Source organism: Galeopterus variegatus, unplaced genomic scaffold (assembly GCF_000696425.1).
Source record: "Galeopterus variegatus unplaced genomic scaffold, G_variegatus-3.0.2 Scaffold8422, whole genome shotgun sequence".
Taxonomy (NCBI): domain Eukaryota; kingdom Metazoa; phylum Chordata; class Mammalia; order Dermoptera; family Cynocephalidae; genus Galeopterus; species Galeopterus variegatus.
In genome coordinates this window covers 41414-58350 of record NW_007734533.1, presented here as the reverse complement: position 1 = coordinate 58350, position 16937 = coordinate 41414, and the positions used below count along the sequence as shown (strand labels likewise).

Here is a 16937-nt window from a genome sequence, read left to right as displayed (position 1 = left end):
CAAAATACTCTGATTTTCACAACAAGTAATCACCCCCAGACAAAGTGGACCTGACCAGGGTGGTCCAATCATTCGGAGCAAGCCATGCCTCTGCAGTGGTCTCTAGCAGTGTTAAAACATATGGAGCAGTGGGCCCATATTTAGACACAGCCTCCTTCAGTTCCTTTAAAAAAGTGATACTGAAAACAATGTGGCGCCGAACAGGCTGTCCCCCGGGCACCGTAGGAGCAAACTCAAGCACAGGAAAAACTGTGGAGGACTGTGTAAGAGTCCCAGGAGGTGCCGCAGAACACTGTGGCACAGGGGGATGGGGATTAGCTAAACGTCCAGCCTGTATTTCTTGCAGGCGGACAGTTAAAGTTTGTAACTTCTCCTCCAATAAAACTTGTTTTTATAATTGTTGGATTTTGGTCTCTAACATAGTCAAAGGATTAGACCCAAAAGGAGGGAATGGAGGTGAAGGGGAATTATAAGGAGGACAGCAGGGTGAGGGTGCCTTAACGGCAGCCACCACCACGGGGGAGTCATACTTTTCTGATTCATACTTGGCAGCCTCCTCGTCAAGCTCACCCCAATCTATCTCCGAAGAATCAGAATCGGAGGAGTCTTTATTTACAGGCTCATTGGGAGACTTGAGGGGGTCCTCATCATGTAATGAAATTAGATCTACCTCTTGAGCAGGCTGAGGATGGGAAGAAGCATGGGATGGGGGTTTAGAAGACGCCCACAAAATTTTTTCAGTCTGAGCCACAGTCTCACTAATATTGGGCGCTTGTTCCTTATTTTGTATAGGCTCACGAATCAAATTCAAAAAACAGAAGTTGTTCAGAAGTCTTCTCAGAATCATCACACCCGAGCACAGCTTAGTTCTTGTGGTCGGCCAACTAGATTTTAATCAGCAGTCATAAATGAGAGCATGCAGTTTTCACAAACTTGCTAGGCCACAGCCTCAGCTTTTTCCGTGCTCAGCCCGCCACCACTTCCTCATCAGGAAGTTGGCAGTCTGTCCTTTTGGCTCTGCAACTCAGGGGGTCATCATGAGAACACACAGTTCCCCACAGTTAATTTTATGTGTCAACTTGACTGGGCTTAGAGGGCTAGTAAAGCATTTTTCTGAGAGTGTCTATGAGGGTGTTTCAGAAAGAGATTAACACTTAAATCAGCAGATGGAGTATAGAAGCTCACCCTCACCTGTGAGGTGGGGCATCATCCAATCCACTGAGGGCATGAATAGAACAAAAAGTCAGAGGAAGGATGAATTTGCTCTCTCTTCTTGAGCTGGACATCCATCTTCTCCTGCCCTTGGACGTTGGAGCTCCTGGTTCTCAGGCCTTTACATTCTGGGAGTTACAGCAGCACCCACCCCCAGCCCCCCAGACCCAGGTTCTCAGGCCTTTGGACTAGGACTGAGTGTTACACCATAGGCTTCTCTGGTTCTCAGGCTTTGGATTCAGACTGAATTAAACCACTGGCATTCCTGATTCTCCAGCTTGCAGATGGCAAATTGTGGGCCTTCTCAGCCCCCATAATTACATGAGCCAATTCCCATAATAAGTAATAAAGCCAATTTCCTATTTGTTCTGTTTCTCCTGATAACCCAGTGTCTAGGTATGACATTTGCTAACTATGATTTTTTTTTTTTTTTTTTTTTTTTGGTGGCTGGCTGGTATGGAGATTTGAACCCTTGACCTTGGTGTTATCAACACTGTGCTCTAAAGAACTGAGTTAAGCGGCCAGCCATCTAAATATGATACTTGCTAATATGACATTTTGCCAAGTGTCTAAATACGACAGTTGCTAAATATGACATTTGCAAGTAGGATGAAGTTACCCCACAAATCTGGGTTTCACAGCTCTATCTGATCACCAGCTCCTGTCTGCAGGCCAGCATGTCAGGCTGCTTCTTGCACATCTGAAAACTTGAGAACCTGAATGGATTCCACTCATTTCCCTGCAAAAATTAACTACACTCAACCCCATTGTCTCCAGCCACTCCCTCCAATTTTCACACATCCTAGAACCTGCCTTTTGGAAGGTAGTGGAAACTTATGTAACTCCCCACAAGGAGAATTCTGACTCCCTCAAGTCAAAGATCAGCAAGAATCTGAGCCTAAAATCAAGACCACATTGAGATACCATCTCACCCCAGTTAGACTGGCCGTTATTAAAAAGACTGAGAACAACAAATGCTGGCAAGGATGCGGGGAAAGGGGAACTCTTCTACACTGTTGGTGGGACTGTAAATTAGCACAGCCATTGTGGGAAACAGTAGGGAGGTTCTTCAAACAACTACAGATAGAGCTACCATATGATCCAGCAATCTCACTACTAGGGATATATCCGAAGGAATGGAAGTCATCATGTCAAAGGGACACCTGCACTCCCATGTTCGTTGCAGCTCTATTTATGACAACCGAAATATGGAACGACCCTAAATATCCATCAACAGATGACTGGATAAGGAAAATGTGGTATATCTACACAAGGGAATACTACTCAGCCATAAAAAAGAATGAAATTCTGCCATTTGCAGCATCATGGATGAATCTGGAGAAAATTATGTTAAGTGAAATAAGCCAGACAAGGAAAGAGAAATACTACAAGTCCTCACTCATCTATTCCTCCGTTTCCAGGTAAAAGTACTCAGAATTTCCACTGAGAACTGCAGTCCCACCCCCACCACCAATGTTCAGCCATGTGCTTTGGGATTTGATCCCATCTCCAAATCCAGATTTACAGCCTGAATGGTTTAAGCCAAAAAGCCTTCTCTTCCCACAGGTCACACTAATTGTTTCAGGTTTGGGTACATTACTCAGGCGGGTCCAATCAGAGGAAGTAGGACAAGTGCTGGTAAAGGTGGGTCACCTTTCTCAAGGTCTCCAGTTCCATCCAGGTCTTCCCACACATTGCATTCCAACTTTCAGGATCCCACTCCTTCACAATCAGTGCCCCCACTTCGGCAGAAGACACCCCGAAAGACTGCAAATTCAGTCTGTGGTGTAACTCAGTCACTTGCAAGATGATATTTCTGGCTTGGGGTTTTCAGCAATCTCAGCCCTCCAGCTAATGAAGATAAGGGTCTCTTTCAGGGCAGGCATAGAAGCTTTTAGGAGATTTTATGACCTGAGCTGAGAATTTGAAGCTCCGAGCTCATCATTTCCTTTTCTCACTTTGTTCAGCACATTTAGGAGCAGCCAGCCAGTCTTGCTGTACTCATTAGTTTGACTGAAATGTTCCAGGGTATCATATACATGGTCACTCAAACCTTGTCTGCAGGTTCCAATGGCGATATTTTGTGTACCTCTAATGGCACTTGATTTCATGGACTACCCGTGCTCTCTTTTTTTTTTTTTTTGTCTTTTTTCGTGACCGGCAACGGATCGCAACCCTCAGTGTTGCACCCGTACCGGACCGGGACCGGCAAAGGGATCGCAGCCCTCGGTGTTGCACCCGCACCTTGCTCAGCCAGTGAGCGGCTGGTCTGTATGTGGGATCCGAACCCTCAGCGGGAGCGCCGCTGCGCTCCCAAGCAGCGCACTGTAGCAGTGCGCCACCGGGCCGGCCCCCCATGCTCTCTTTGACACTGGAAAGTCATCAGTGCCTTTAAGTCTTGTCAGACTAGAGAATTCCAGAAAAACCAAAATCTATTCAGAAAACTCATCTATAGATTCTGTTCCTCTAGAACCACTTCCAGCCCCCAAATCTGTTATGTATTGGGGTTCAACCAGAGAAAGAGAGCCAGTAGCATATGTATGTTAAGAAGATTTATCCTAAGGAATTGGCTTATGCATTTGTGGGGGCTGGCAAGTCAGAAATCTGTAGGGCAGGCCATCAGGAAGGGCAGGCTGTTTCTCCAAATATGATATTAACTGCATCCCATAGTTTCATCACCTTTTGGCTCTAAATATTTTCTAATTTCCATTGTAATTTCTTCTTCACTAATGCTTTATGGCCAAAGCATTTAATTTTTTTTTTTTTTCTTCACTGACCAGTACAGGGATCGAACCTCAGACCTTGGTGTTATCAGCACCGTGCCTAACCAACAGCTAACCAGCCAGCTCTGCGTTTAATTTTCATTGGCCCGTTTTTGTAAACATTCCATGGACGCTTGAAAACACCATACGTTCTATACTCATTTGATATAGAGTTTTAAATACGTTCATTAGATCAAGATTGTTAATTGTGTTGTTCAAATTTTTGTATCCTTATTGATTTTCTATTGCTTATGTTATCAATAACAAAAATGGGTGTTGAAATAGCTCATGAGAGTGAATGTCTTATTCTCCTTGTAATTCTATCAATTTTAGCTCATTTTTGAAGCTATGTTATTGTATTTTTAAAAGTTTAGAATTGTTGTACCTTATTGGGAAATTGAATATCTTATAGTTACCTTTTTATCTCTAATAATGTTTTTCCCCTAAAATATATTTTGTCTGATATTAATATAGCTATATAAGCTTTCTTTTATTTAGTATTTACCTGGTACCTCATTCTCCACCCTTTTACTTTCAACCTTTCTGCATATTTATGCTTTTATATGTCTCTTGTAAAGAGCTAGTAGATGGATTTTGTTTACCCAGTCTGATGATATTTGTCTTTAAAATGCAGCTCTTGAAATATTTAAATTTAATGTACTGTAATTATTGATATATTTATTTCTACCATCTTATTTTGTGTTTTCCTTTTTTCTTGCCTTTTCTGTCCTTTCTTGCCTTCTTTTAGATTAATCTTTTTTTCACACTGCTTTCTCTCTCTTTAACAATTTGGATTCGATTTCCATTGTTATATGATACAGTATATTATTGAATAATTTAATATTTAATATATTATGTTCTGTATTTTTTTTCTTATGATGATTCTGGGTGCACATTTCTTTTTTCTTTTTTTTTTCTGATTTGAACCGACTATTATTTTGTAAATGTAAATTTTACAAAACTCTTAACAATTAATGATCACATACTTTTGATTGTCTGTAATGGATTTCCACCTAATGAAATGGCTCTGAGCACACTTGAAGCCCTCAGGGTTTTGCTGGTGGCTTGCAGATGTTTCTACTTTAGTTATTGACACAGTGCCAGCCATGGCTAAAAACTAACAGTCTTGACTGTAAGGAGTGACAGCACATAGACGGGAGGAGCAGGCAGAACAAAACAAAGCCTTCTTCTGCACATTTCTTCTTATGTATTGTAGTTGGATTTCTTTTGGCTTCTTGAACCTGTGGATTAGGGTCCTTTGTCATTTATGGAAAGTTATCAACCATTCTTTTTTCAAATATTGTCTATATACTCTCTCTCTAGAATTATGATTAGATGTATTATAGATCTTCTTGGTCATCTTCTATGTCTTTTTAACTTCTATTTTATATTTTCCATATCTTTATCTCTCTGGGCTATATTTTGGGTTAGTTCTGTTCTATTTTCCATGTCTCTAAGCATCCCCTCAGCTGTATCTAATCAGCTGTTAAACCTGTCAGCTGGGTTTTAAATTTCAATTATTATATTTTTCATTTCTAGGAATTGTTTGATTTTTTTTCCCACATCTGCTTGTTCTTTTGTCATATTTCCATGGCTCTCTTTCATTTATTAAATTATATCAAATATATTTGTTTGATATACTAGGTCTGATAATTCCACCATCTCAAGTTTGGGTCTGAATCTGCTGTCTTGTTTCTCTTGGTTCTCACTCATAGTGCCCTGTTTAGTTTATATTTAATGAATTATTTGTTTGTTTGTTTGTTTGTTTTGGTGGCTGCCTGGTACAGGGATCAGAACCCGTGATCTTGGTGTTATAAGGTTGCACTCCAACCAAATGAGCTAATCGGCCAGCCTATTAATGAATTATTTTATTTGGGGGCTGCTCATTTTCTTTGGAACATTACCTATGGGAATTCCTTGAGGCAAGGGATGAAGGCAAATTTCTGAGTTCCACTGGTGTATTAGTCTGTTTCTGTTGCTTATAACAAAATACTGGAAACTGGGTGATTTATAAAGAAAACAAGATTTTTGCTTACAGTTTCTGAGGCTGGGAAGTCCAAAGTCCATCTGGTGGTGGTGACAGTGACCCAGGGGTCTCCCATTGCAAGATGGTGGAAGCAGAGAGAGAGAAAGACAGATTCTCCTCTTCTTTTAAAGCCCTCAGAACCACGCCCCTGACCACCATTTTTAATCCATTCACTACTGCATGGTCCTACAATCCAATCACTTCTTTAAGGCTCCACCTTTCAATTACCATGATAGGATTTGCTCTGGGCTATATTTTGGGTTAGTTCTGTTCTATTTTCCATGTCTCTAAGCATCCCCTCAGCTGTATCTAATCAGCTGTTAAACCTGTCAGCTGGGTTTTAAATTTCAATTATTATATTTTTCATTTCTAGGAATTGTTTGATTTTTTTTCCCACATCTGCTTGTTCTTTTGTCATATTTCCATGGCTCTCTTTCATTTATTAAATTATATCAAATATATTTGTTTGATATACTAGGTCTGATAATTCCACCATCTCAAGTTTGGGTCTGAATCTGCTGTCTTGTTTCTCTTGGTTCTCACTCATAGTGCCCTGTTTAGTTTATATTTAATGAATTATTTGTTTGTTTGTTTGTTTGTTTTGGTGGCTGCCTGGTACAGGGATCAGAACCCGTGATCTTGGTGTTATAAGGTTGCACTCCAACCAAATGAGCTAATCGGCCAGCCTATTAATGAATTATTTTATTTGGGGGCTGCTCATTTTCTTTGGAACATTACCTATGGGAATTCCTTGAGGCAAGGGATGAAGGCAAATTTCTGAGTTCCACTGGTGTATTAGTCTGTTTCTGTTGCTTATAACAAAATACTGGAAACTGGGTGATTTATAAAGAAAACAAGATTTTTGCTTACAGTTTCTGAGGCTGGGAAGTCCAAAGTCCATCTGGTGGTGGTGACAGTGACCCAGGGGTCTCCCATTGCAAGATGGTGGAAGCAGAGAGAGAGAAAGACAGATTCTCCTCTTCTTTTAAAGCCCTCAGAACCACGCCCCTGACCACCATTTTTAATCCATTCACTACTGCATGGTCCTACAATCCAATCACTTCTTTAAGGCTCCACCTTTCAATTACCATGATAGGATTTGCCACCCTCTTAACAGTCACAATGGGGGCTAAGTTTCTAATACATAAAACTTGGGGGACACAATTCAAGCTTCAGTGAGTTTTGGGGGGACATAATTCAATCCACTACAATTGGAAAAGATTTGTACTTGATTCAGGTACCTGTGGGCACTACAAGTCTGGGACCATTTTAAAGCAAATTATTGGCTCCAGGGTTTTTTGTTTTTCCTTTGGGGAGGGAGTTAGTGCCTGGTCATGTGAATTCAGTCTGTGAACCTATGTGAGGACAGGCTCAGGGTAACAAATTCTCAAGGGAGATCCCCTCCCCACCCCGCCCCAGATTGATTAGCATCAGGATCCAAGAAAGGCAGTTTTCTTTGCAGTCCTCTGGGGATGGAAGAGTTTATTTCTAGGCCACCTTTATGCTAAGAATGTAGCCCTCTGAAGTCCCAGCTTTGAGGGAATCAACTGTTAGACCTCCTTTTTGGGCGGGCACTAGGCTTTATCTTCTATCCTGCTAGTCCTGAGGGGCTGCAAAAATTGATGCCCAGATTCACCCAGTCTAGCTTATGTTCTCGACTCCAGATCTGACTCCAGCACTTTGCGCATCTCCTCAAGTCCCTGCCTTCATGCCTGGGTATTACTTATTTTTTATTCAGCACACATATTATTTTATCCACCATTTTACTTATTTTCAGCAACTTATTCTTTTTATAATTTGAAGACACCCACCCACTTGTGTTCTTTTTAACAACCTTCATTGCTTTTTTCCATTTATAAAAGTAATACAAGATTATTGAAGAAAAAGTAGAAAGTACAATAAGCAAAAAGGAGAAAAATAGAAAGCACACTCAGTTTCTATCACTCAGAATAACACTGTTAATATTTTGATATATGATTTTCTTGGAAAATATAGGTTTATATTGTTTATTCTCATATACATATGCTTTGGCATAAGGATGGCATAAGAAACAGCCATGTTGTGAGATAAGACAGGATGAGCTGAGTTAATTTAAACCCTGTTGAGTTATTTTCAAAGAAGTCAAATACTTAAGGGTTAGCCTTGGTCAGTGGATCTTTCTGGTCATGATTTGGGGGAGAGGGGACAGGAATCATGAGGGGACTGTTCTGCAATCATGTCCATCAGTGCTTTTTTAGGATGTGTCTCAAGATTATTACGCAGAACTTGGATGTCTCCGCAATTGCTGAAGACATCTATTGAAGGTGAGTGGGGATTTGGAGATGCCATGCCTAGACCTCTGATGTAGGGGTCCAGAAGAACTGATGGTAGGCTGCTCCTCAGTGTGTGGGAGGGTGGGCTAGTCGGGATCGTGACCTCAGCATGAGACCTGTGGAGCAGCCAGTCCCATGGGCATGTGGCCTGCAAGAGTATGGGTCTGCTGTCTGCCATCCCACCCTCTCCCACTCATATCCTGCCCTCTGGTTACTACGAACCCTGCCCAAGCCTGTACCATTGGCTGGGGCTGCTCCATCTCAGTGGTGTAGTCTTGCAACCGTGAAATTGAGTTTTGTCTCTGCAAGGACTGTCTGACAATTCAGTGAGTGTTTTCAACATTTCTAATATATTTTTAAAACAGGAAAGGGATTATACAATGTTTGCTTTATAATAAGATTTTGTCACTTATAAAAAATACCATGACCCCCTTTCCATATATCACGAGTATTCCCTCCCATCAGCAGCAAGCTCTGCAACCGTCATGTGCCCACCTCCTCCGTTCTCTTCAGTTGACACCTTCCCTTCCGCCTGTAAACATGTTTGATTCTCTATCATTCTTAGAAAAACAACCAACCCAAACTCTCCCTTAAAACTGGATGTACTCTCTCTTTCCTATCTCTCTTTCCTCTTCCCCTCATAGGAATCCTGAGGCCACCTTCGTTCACTGAATACAGTCCTCCCTGTCCTACCTGACACTGTCTGGCCTTTCCCACCACCACTGCACTGCCACAGCCTCCCACGAGCCTCCTTGGCATTCTCCTTGTTGAGCCCAGTGGCCACTTGAGGCCCCTACGTTGCATGCCGTTTGATAACAGGGATCCTGTCACTGTTCCCATATCCTCCTAGACTGTCCTAGTGTATTGTAAAGGCTAGGAAACAAAAAGCTACGGTTTGTAGATTCCCTGGAAGTTGGGTTATGCAAATTAGGTTTGTAGAATTGTTTTTTTTTTTTTTAAAAGATGACCGGTAAGGGGATCTCAACCCTTGGCTTGGTGTTGTCAGCACCACGCTCAGCCAGTGAGCAAACCGGCCATCCCTATATAGGATCCGAACCTGTGGCCTTGGTGTTATCAGCACCGCACTCTACCGAGTGAGCCACGGGCTGGCCCAGGTTTGTAGAATTTAAAAAACAAACATAAAACATATTTCTGCAGTTTTCATTGTTTTCTCCTGGCAAACAAAAATATGAAGACACGGGGTTTTCCTGCAGCAGCTTTCTAGTATCCAGTCCCAGCTTTGGGGGTTTGGAGACACAATTGCAGTTATGGTGGCAACGGTGCTGGTACTAAACTCAATTGAGTTTCAGATGGATGTTATGCCTGCTGATTGTCACAGAAGTGGTAGCTTCTGTACTGAGTTGCTTCTGGTAGTTCAGAGAGTCTTTCCTGGAGGCCCAAGTAGAGTCCATTTTTCAATGCACTTAATAATTTTTAGTACATATTTCTCTGTATCACATTCTTTTTCTGCTGGTTCCATTTCCTGTACTGAACCCTGACCATTTGTTATCAGAAGTGGCCATAGATAACAGGCCTTAAAGGATGAGAATATTCATATGGTAAAAGAAAATAACTACCATTCTATCTTCTATGTCCAGAAAAAAAAATTCACTCCAAAATGCAGGCAAAACAAAGATATATTCAGGGAAATCAAAACTGAAAGATCTTCATAAGCAGACCCCCAGAAGATTCTTTTTTTTTTTTTTTTTTTTTAAAGATGACCGGTAAGGGGATCTTAACCCTTGACTTGGTGTTGTCTGCACCACGCTCAGCCAGTGAGCGAACCGGCCATCCCTATATAGGGATCCGAACCTGTGGCCTTGGTGTTGTCAGCACCTCACTCTCCCGAGTGAGCCACAGGCCGGCCCCGTGATTCTAAAGGATATATGTCAGGCAGAAGGAAAAATGATTCTAGGTAGAAGATGAGACAGAAGTAGGAATAAAGAGCAAAGAAGCTGGTCATTAGATGGGTGACTTCTGGAAGATAAAAGTGAAGTGAAGGCCATTTTCCTGCTGCTTTGGCTGTTTTCTTCTGGCAAGTAAGGTCAAAGAGATGGGTAAGTTTTCTGGAGCAGTCTTCCATGTTCATTCACCAGCTTTGTTGGGTGGGTGCTGGCAGGCAGCTGTGGTGGTTTGGCAATGGTTTTCCAATCCTTGAGTACAAATATAGCACTGTGTTCTTGAACACAGTAGATCCAGTGCTGGCTTCCTGAGTCCCCACTTTCCTGCTGGGGAACAGAGGTAGTAGCTCCAACAGTGGGTCAGTTTTGCAGTGTTCTTGGAGGCATTCCTGGAGATTCAGCCTAGAGCTAGATCACCCAGCACTTCCAAAGGTTTCGTAAGCAGCTAACTCCCTATATTAAACCCCTTTGTGATTAAAATAGTTGTTTGCAAACAACATAACAACAAAAACTCTGACTCAAGGACTCAAGCTGGCTTAAACAATTCATCAGGTCATATAACAAGACCACCAGGATTGGTACTGCCAGGAGTCCTTTGCTGCTTCCAGGGATCCTCTTCATTCCACCTTTCTGTTTATGTGGACATCATCTTCATGCTGGTAGCCAGATGGCTGCAGCAGTTCCAGCCATCCCACCAGACATGACAACATTGAGCAGAAGAGTCTGCATTTTTTGGGTATCTTTTTAAAAAACAGTTTTATTGAGATATAATTCATATACCATGCAATTCACTCATTTGAAGTATACAATTCAGTAGTTTTAAATATATTTACAGATAGGTGCAACCATCATCACAGCCAAGTTTAGAACATTTTCATCATCTGAAGAAGGAACGCTGTATCCTTTAGTTATCACCTCCCATCCCCCTGCCACCACCCTGGCCCTAAGCAAACACTAATCTACTTTCTGTCTCTATAGATTTCCCTATTCTGGACTTTCATATGAATGGAATCATATAGTATGTAGTCTTTTGTGGCTGGCTTCTTTCATTTGGCATAATTTTTTCAAGGTTCATCCACGTTGTAGCATGTGCTAGTGTTTCCTTACTTTTTTATAGCCAAATAATATTCCATCATATGGATATATCACATTTTGTGTATCCATTCACCTGCTGATCAACATTTGAGTTGTTTCCACTTTTTTGGCTATGATGCATAATGCTGCTATAAATATTTGTGTACAAGTTTCTGTGTGGACATAGGTTTCCATTTCTCTTGGTATATACCTAGGAATGGAATTGCTGGGTGATATGGTAACTCTATGTTTAATCATTTGAAGAACTGCCAGATTGTTTTCCAAAGTGGCTGTACCATTATACATTCTCACCAGAAGTGTACGAGGGTTCTGATTTCTCCACATCCTGACCAACACTTGTTATCTGAGTTTTTGATTCTAGCCATCCTAGTGGGTGTGAAGTGGTATCTCATTGTGGTTTTGATTTCCACTTTCATTTCCTTTTAAGATCAATGAAATCTTTGCTAGATCCAAGCAGACTTTCTCTCAAGTCCCATTGAACGGAACTGTATCAAATACACCTTCCTAAACCAATCACTGGCAAGCGAAATGGGATCACCAGTGAGGACTCACCTCCTGGGTTGGAGCTAGGACTGCTGGCTGCCTCTTCTGAGGCACCGTCGAGGAGGGTGCTTATCCTAGCAACATCTGTTATGAGGAGGACGTGAGGCAGGGCATCAACTGTGTGGCTGCTACATGTGGCTTCCATGAGGCCGGGCTCTTGTGGCTTTCCTCCTCCTTTGCTGCCCATTTGTTCTTAGGCTCCTCTTCCTCTGTCCACCCCTTAAATGTCAGTGCCCCTGGTCTCCAACATCCTCCCTTCTCATCATATACACTCTTTTGGAATCATCTCATTTATTCTCATGGTTTCAACTTCCACTTGATGGCTTCTGAAATTGCTTCTTTTCTGAGCTTCAGATTTATTGATAATAATAATAAATAATAATATAAGAACAATAATAGATTGCCATTCATTAAATACTTGTTATGTTCCAGGCACTGTACATTATCTCATTTTATTCCCACTACCCTTTAATCCTATTATCATCCCTATCTGATAGATGAATTAACGAGGCTTTATTTATTTTTTTTTTTCTTTTTTAAAGATGACCGGTAAGGGGATCTTAACCCTTGACTTGGTGTTGTCAGCACCACACTCTCCCAAGTGAGCCAACCGGCCATCCCTATATAGGGATCCGAACCCATGGCCTTGGTGTTATCAGCACCACACTCTCCCAAGTGAGCCAACCGGCCATCCCTATATAGGGATCCGAACCCATGGCCTTGGTGTTATCAGCACCACACTCTCCCAAGTGAGCCAACCGGCCATCCCTATATAGGGATCCGAACCCATGGCCTTGGTGTTATCAGCACCACACTCTCCCAAGTGAGCCAACCGGCCATCCCTATATAGGGATCCGAACCCATGGCCTTGGTGTTATCAGCACCACACTCTCCCGAGTGAGCCATGGGACGGCCCTAACAAGGCTTTTTTGCCCAAGGTAATGGAACTAGTAAGTTGGTGAAACTAGAAGTTGGATCCGTCTGTTGAACCCCAGAGCCCTGCTCCACTTCCGTTGGGCTTCTGCACCTGCCTTGAACACCGGGCGGCCAAAGAGAACTCATAATCTTCCCCATGCTCCAGCCCTGCCCCATGCTCCCTACGGCAGTGAGGGAACTGTCAGAAACCTAGGGGTTATCTTCTTCACCGCTTCACGAAATGACACCCACTTTGCTTTCTAATCATTCCTTGAATCCAGCTCTTGTTCTCATCCTGCACTGTCACTATCTGAGGCTGGGTGCGCTGTTGCCTGGGATTCCTCAGTCCTAAGGGTGGCTGTGCAAACAGCCCTTCCTTTATTACCCAGTGTGCCATGCCACAGGAATCATTTTCCATGTGTGCTATACTGTTGAGAAGCAAGACATAGAGCAGACTGCACCCACCTCTCCGCTTTCCGTCTCCCACCTGCACCCATCCTCCTAAGTGCAGCCAGAGAGACTGCATCACTCCCTGTGTGAAAACTCGGAGGGGTGCAGCCCCTCACCACCCTCAGCACCAAGTCCAAATTCCTGAGTGTGGCTTCAGAGGCCCTCCAGGGCCCCCACGGTCCTTCCCAGCCTCCACTCTCACTTCCTTGTGTGTGGAACTTGGCACTCCAGAAACATGGCATTTTTCTGTAGTGTCCCCCTCTATTCTGCCGTTTCTCACGTCAGTTTCTTTGCTCACATTGTTTTCTTTGCCTAGTGTACTTACACTACGGAGGTTAAAGGCAGCCGTGGCATCAAGTCCTTGCTCTGCCACTTGCTAATGGTGAACGAGCACTTCATCTCTCTGAACTGCGATTGATCTCTCATCTGCAAAATGAGTACCTACCCCAGGGCTGTCGTGAAGGCGAAATGAAAAACAGTCGACTTAACAAGGGGTTGCTTTCATTATCCTGTTCATTATCCAGTTCTGCTTCAACTGCCCGGACCCCCAGGAAGCCGGCCCTCGCCCCGCTCCAGAAGGACCCTGTGCAAAGCTCTGCACCGCGCCAGGCATTGACAGTTGTCTCGTTACTTCTCTGCCCTATGTGTGCTATACTGTTGAGAAGCAAGACATAGAGCAGACTGCACCCACCTCTCCGCTTTCCGTCTCCCACCTGCACCCATCCTCCTAAGTGCAGCCAGAGAGACTGCATCACTCCCTGTGTGAAAACTCGGAGGGGTGCAGCCCCTCACCACCCTCAGCACCAAGTCCAAATTCCTGAGTGTGGCTTCAGAGGCCCTCCAGGGCCCCCACGGTCCTTCCCAGCCTCCACTCTCACTTCCTTGTGTGTGGAACTTGGCACTCCAGAAACATGGCATTTTTCTGTAGTGTCCCCCTCTATTCTGCCGTTTCTCACGTCAGTTTCTTTGCTCACATTGTTTTCTTTGCCTAGTGTACTTACACTACGGAGGTTAAAGGCAGCCGTGGCATCAAGTCCTTGCTCTGCCACTTGCTAATGGTGAACGAGCACTTCATCTCTCTGAACTGCGATTGATCTCTCATCTGCAAAATGAGTACCTACCCCAGGGCTTTCGTGAAGGCGAAATGAAAAACAGTCGACTTAACAAGGGGTTGCTTTCATTATCCTGTTCATTATCCAGTTCTGCTTCAACTGCCCGGACCCCCAGGAAGCCGGCCCTCGCTCCGCTCCAGAAGGACCCTGTGCAAAGCTCTGCACCGCGCCAGGCATTGACAGTTGTCTCGTTACTTCTCTGCCCTGCCTGGCTGGGGTCCCCAGGGTTGGGGTCCATTCGGATCCACCTCAGCCCCTCGGGCCAGCTTGGACGGGCCCACCGCGGCCCATCTGTCAAGGACAGAGCAGGAGGTCCCCCGGAGGCAGTGGCAATACAGGGCCATTGAACTAGCGCGGGAGCCCTGCGGCTCCCCGGGCCGAGGCTCGGCTGGAGCAGCGGTCCTTGTGGCCACCGCTCGCTCCGCGTTCTAGGGGGCGGGGCCAACGTAAGGGGCGTGGCAGCTGCTCACCTAAACCCAATCAGGATGCGAGTCTGCTCGCTCATGCAAATGAAGGATCTGCCCGGGTGCCAGTCACGCGCGGGTCCCAATCCTGCATCTCCCGCAGCCCCCTGGGTATGGGTCTCCTGGAGGGCCGGGGGCGGAAGGCTTTGGAATAAAGGGACAGCTCCCGGGGTCGCGGAGACCGGACTGCGGGGCGGGAGCGGGCACTGATAACCACGGAGACGAGGCCTCGCGCGCGCGTGTGCGGGGGAACGTGCGAGAGCAGGCCGCGGGGAGACCATCGCGGTGGCAGGAGGACAGCCAAGCGGAAGCCAGTGCGGCGGGCGCGGGGGGAGGCAGGGGAAGGGATCACATCCGAGGGAAAGGGAGGAAGGAAGAGACTGCTGGGCTCTGAGTCACTGGTCCGGCCGGCTGAGTCAGAGGGCCTGGGCGGCTCGTGGTGCCCCTGTTTGTCCGGCGCTCCGTGGGTGCGCAGCACCGTGTCGGCTCTGGGGACAGCAGTGAAGGAGCACGGCCCCGCACGGCAGCCACCGCCGGTGGCTCATGCCAAGGAACGTCCCTACCTTCAAATGTAAACTTCTTCCTGACAAAGCTTCTGGGTCATTGTTTAGGGCGAGGGCGGCCGGCCCAAGGCTCACCGTTCTCCGAATCCGTATTTGGAGCAGGTTTAAGACCGCGGGAGGAGATGACGGGCCCCTGCGCAGCAGCCAAAGGCTTCTTCTTCTCCGGCGTTTCGCGCAAGGCCCATGTCCAAGGCCCAGGTCTTTTCCTGTCTCCTGGGTCCATCCCAGGGATAGAGGGTGAGAGTGGTTCTCCCAAGTCCATTTTCCGTTTTCTTCCGCACCTTGACCCTGAGGGCTTCAGTAAGGCCTGCAGGGCGGTCCACCTGAACTCGTTGAAGATCTGACACCAGCTGCCTCCTTCCTCCGGTTGCCCGAACGGACTCATGTTTATTCTTCGAGTAACAGAGAGGGCCACACAAGCATTAACACCCATGAAGGACAGTGGGGGAGAGTAAGGTATGTCCATCAGCTGGCGCGCTTCCCCTAACCATCCGACCTAGCAGTTCGCGTCTGCAAAATGGGAACTCTATTAGCTGGGAGATTGGAGGCGTTAATGATTGTGACTGTTGTTCCTGCTTTTCGGAGGCGAAGGTGTCTGGGGGTAAAGAATGACGTTTGAGAAGAAAGGGTGAGTGAGGGATGTCCTTCTTAAGAAAAGTAGCAACTATCCTTGCCACACTGTGCGTCCCACGCAAAGGTCACCACGAATGCTTGGTGCTTGCCCGCAGGGTCGCCTTTGCCCTTGTCCGTGCCCGCATGCGACCCCTGGACCAGGAGGTCATCCTGTCATCCTGGGAGGGCAGGCCTGGGCCACGTGCGCCCCCAAGGCCGGAGGCAGAGATTCTTCACCGCTAAAATCAGCGGATCTATCTGCGCTCGCAGGCTTGGTGCTCAGCACTGGCTGCATCTTTTGGTTTCAACCTCAGCAGCATTACAGTCCTATTTTTAGATGGGAAATTAGACTTAGTAAGGTTATGGAACCACCAAAGAACACCCGCCGGTGACCAGAGAGGATTCAAGCCTAGGCCTCTGTCTGGGCCCAAAGCCAGCGCTCTAAAGCGGAGGACACCCACGGCCTCCCTTCCGGGAAAATGTCGCCGCGAGCCGGCTGTCTCCCCGAGCACTGGGGCAGGTCAGTGCTCAGCGCCGCCGGTGGACCCGGGTTCGGGGAAAGCTGTCTGCGAGAACGTGAGGGCCCACAGCTCCCCAGTCTCTCTGGCGCCCACCTACTAGTGTCTTGGCTGCAAGCAAAGGTAGAAGTGGAGACCAATGACGCCTCCTTCGCTCCCCCCCATCGGCTCTTTTGGGGTGGGCCATTGAACTAGCGCGGGAGCCCTGCGGCTCCCCGGGCCGAGGCTCGGCTGGAGCAGCGGTCCTTGTGGCCACCGCTCGCTCCGCGTTCTAGGGGGCGGGGCCAACGTAAGGGGCGTGGCAGATGCTCACCTAAACCCAATCAGGATGCGAGTCTGCTCGCTCATGCAAATGAAGGATCTGCCCGGGTGCCAGTCACGCGCGGGTCCCAATCCTGCATCTCCCGCAGCCCCCTGGGTATGGGTCTCCTGGAGGGCCGGGGGCGGAAGGC

At 46.0% G+C, this 16937-nt stretch overlaps 1 protein-coding gene across 1 annotated transcript in view; it reads right to left on the bottom strand.

Annotated features, from left to right (window-relative positions):
- Positions 1–16829: 16829 nt before the first annotated feature.
- The window catches only part of LOC103608449 (melanotransferrin-like), a gene marked incomplete at its 5' end in the record, with an annotated part of 39375 nt that continues 39267 nt past the window's right edge, over positions 16830–16937 (bottom strand). Inside the window, one exon of the mRNA XM_008592875.1 lies at positions 16830–16914. Coding sequence (XP_008591097.1) covers positions 16830–16914 — 85 coding nt within the window. The remainder of the gene's footprint in view (positions 16915–16937) is intronic.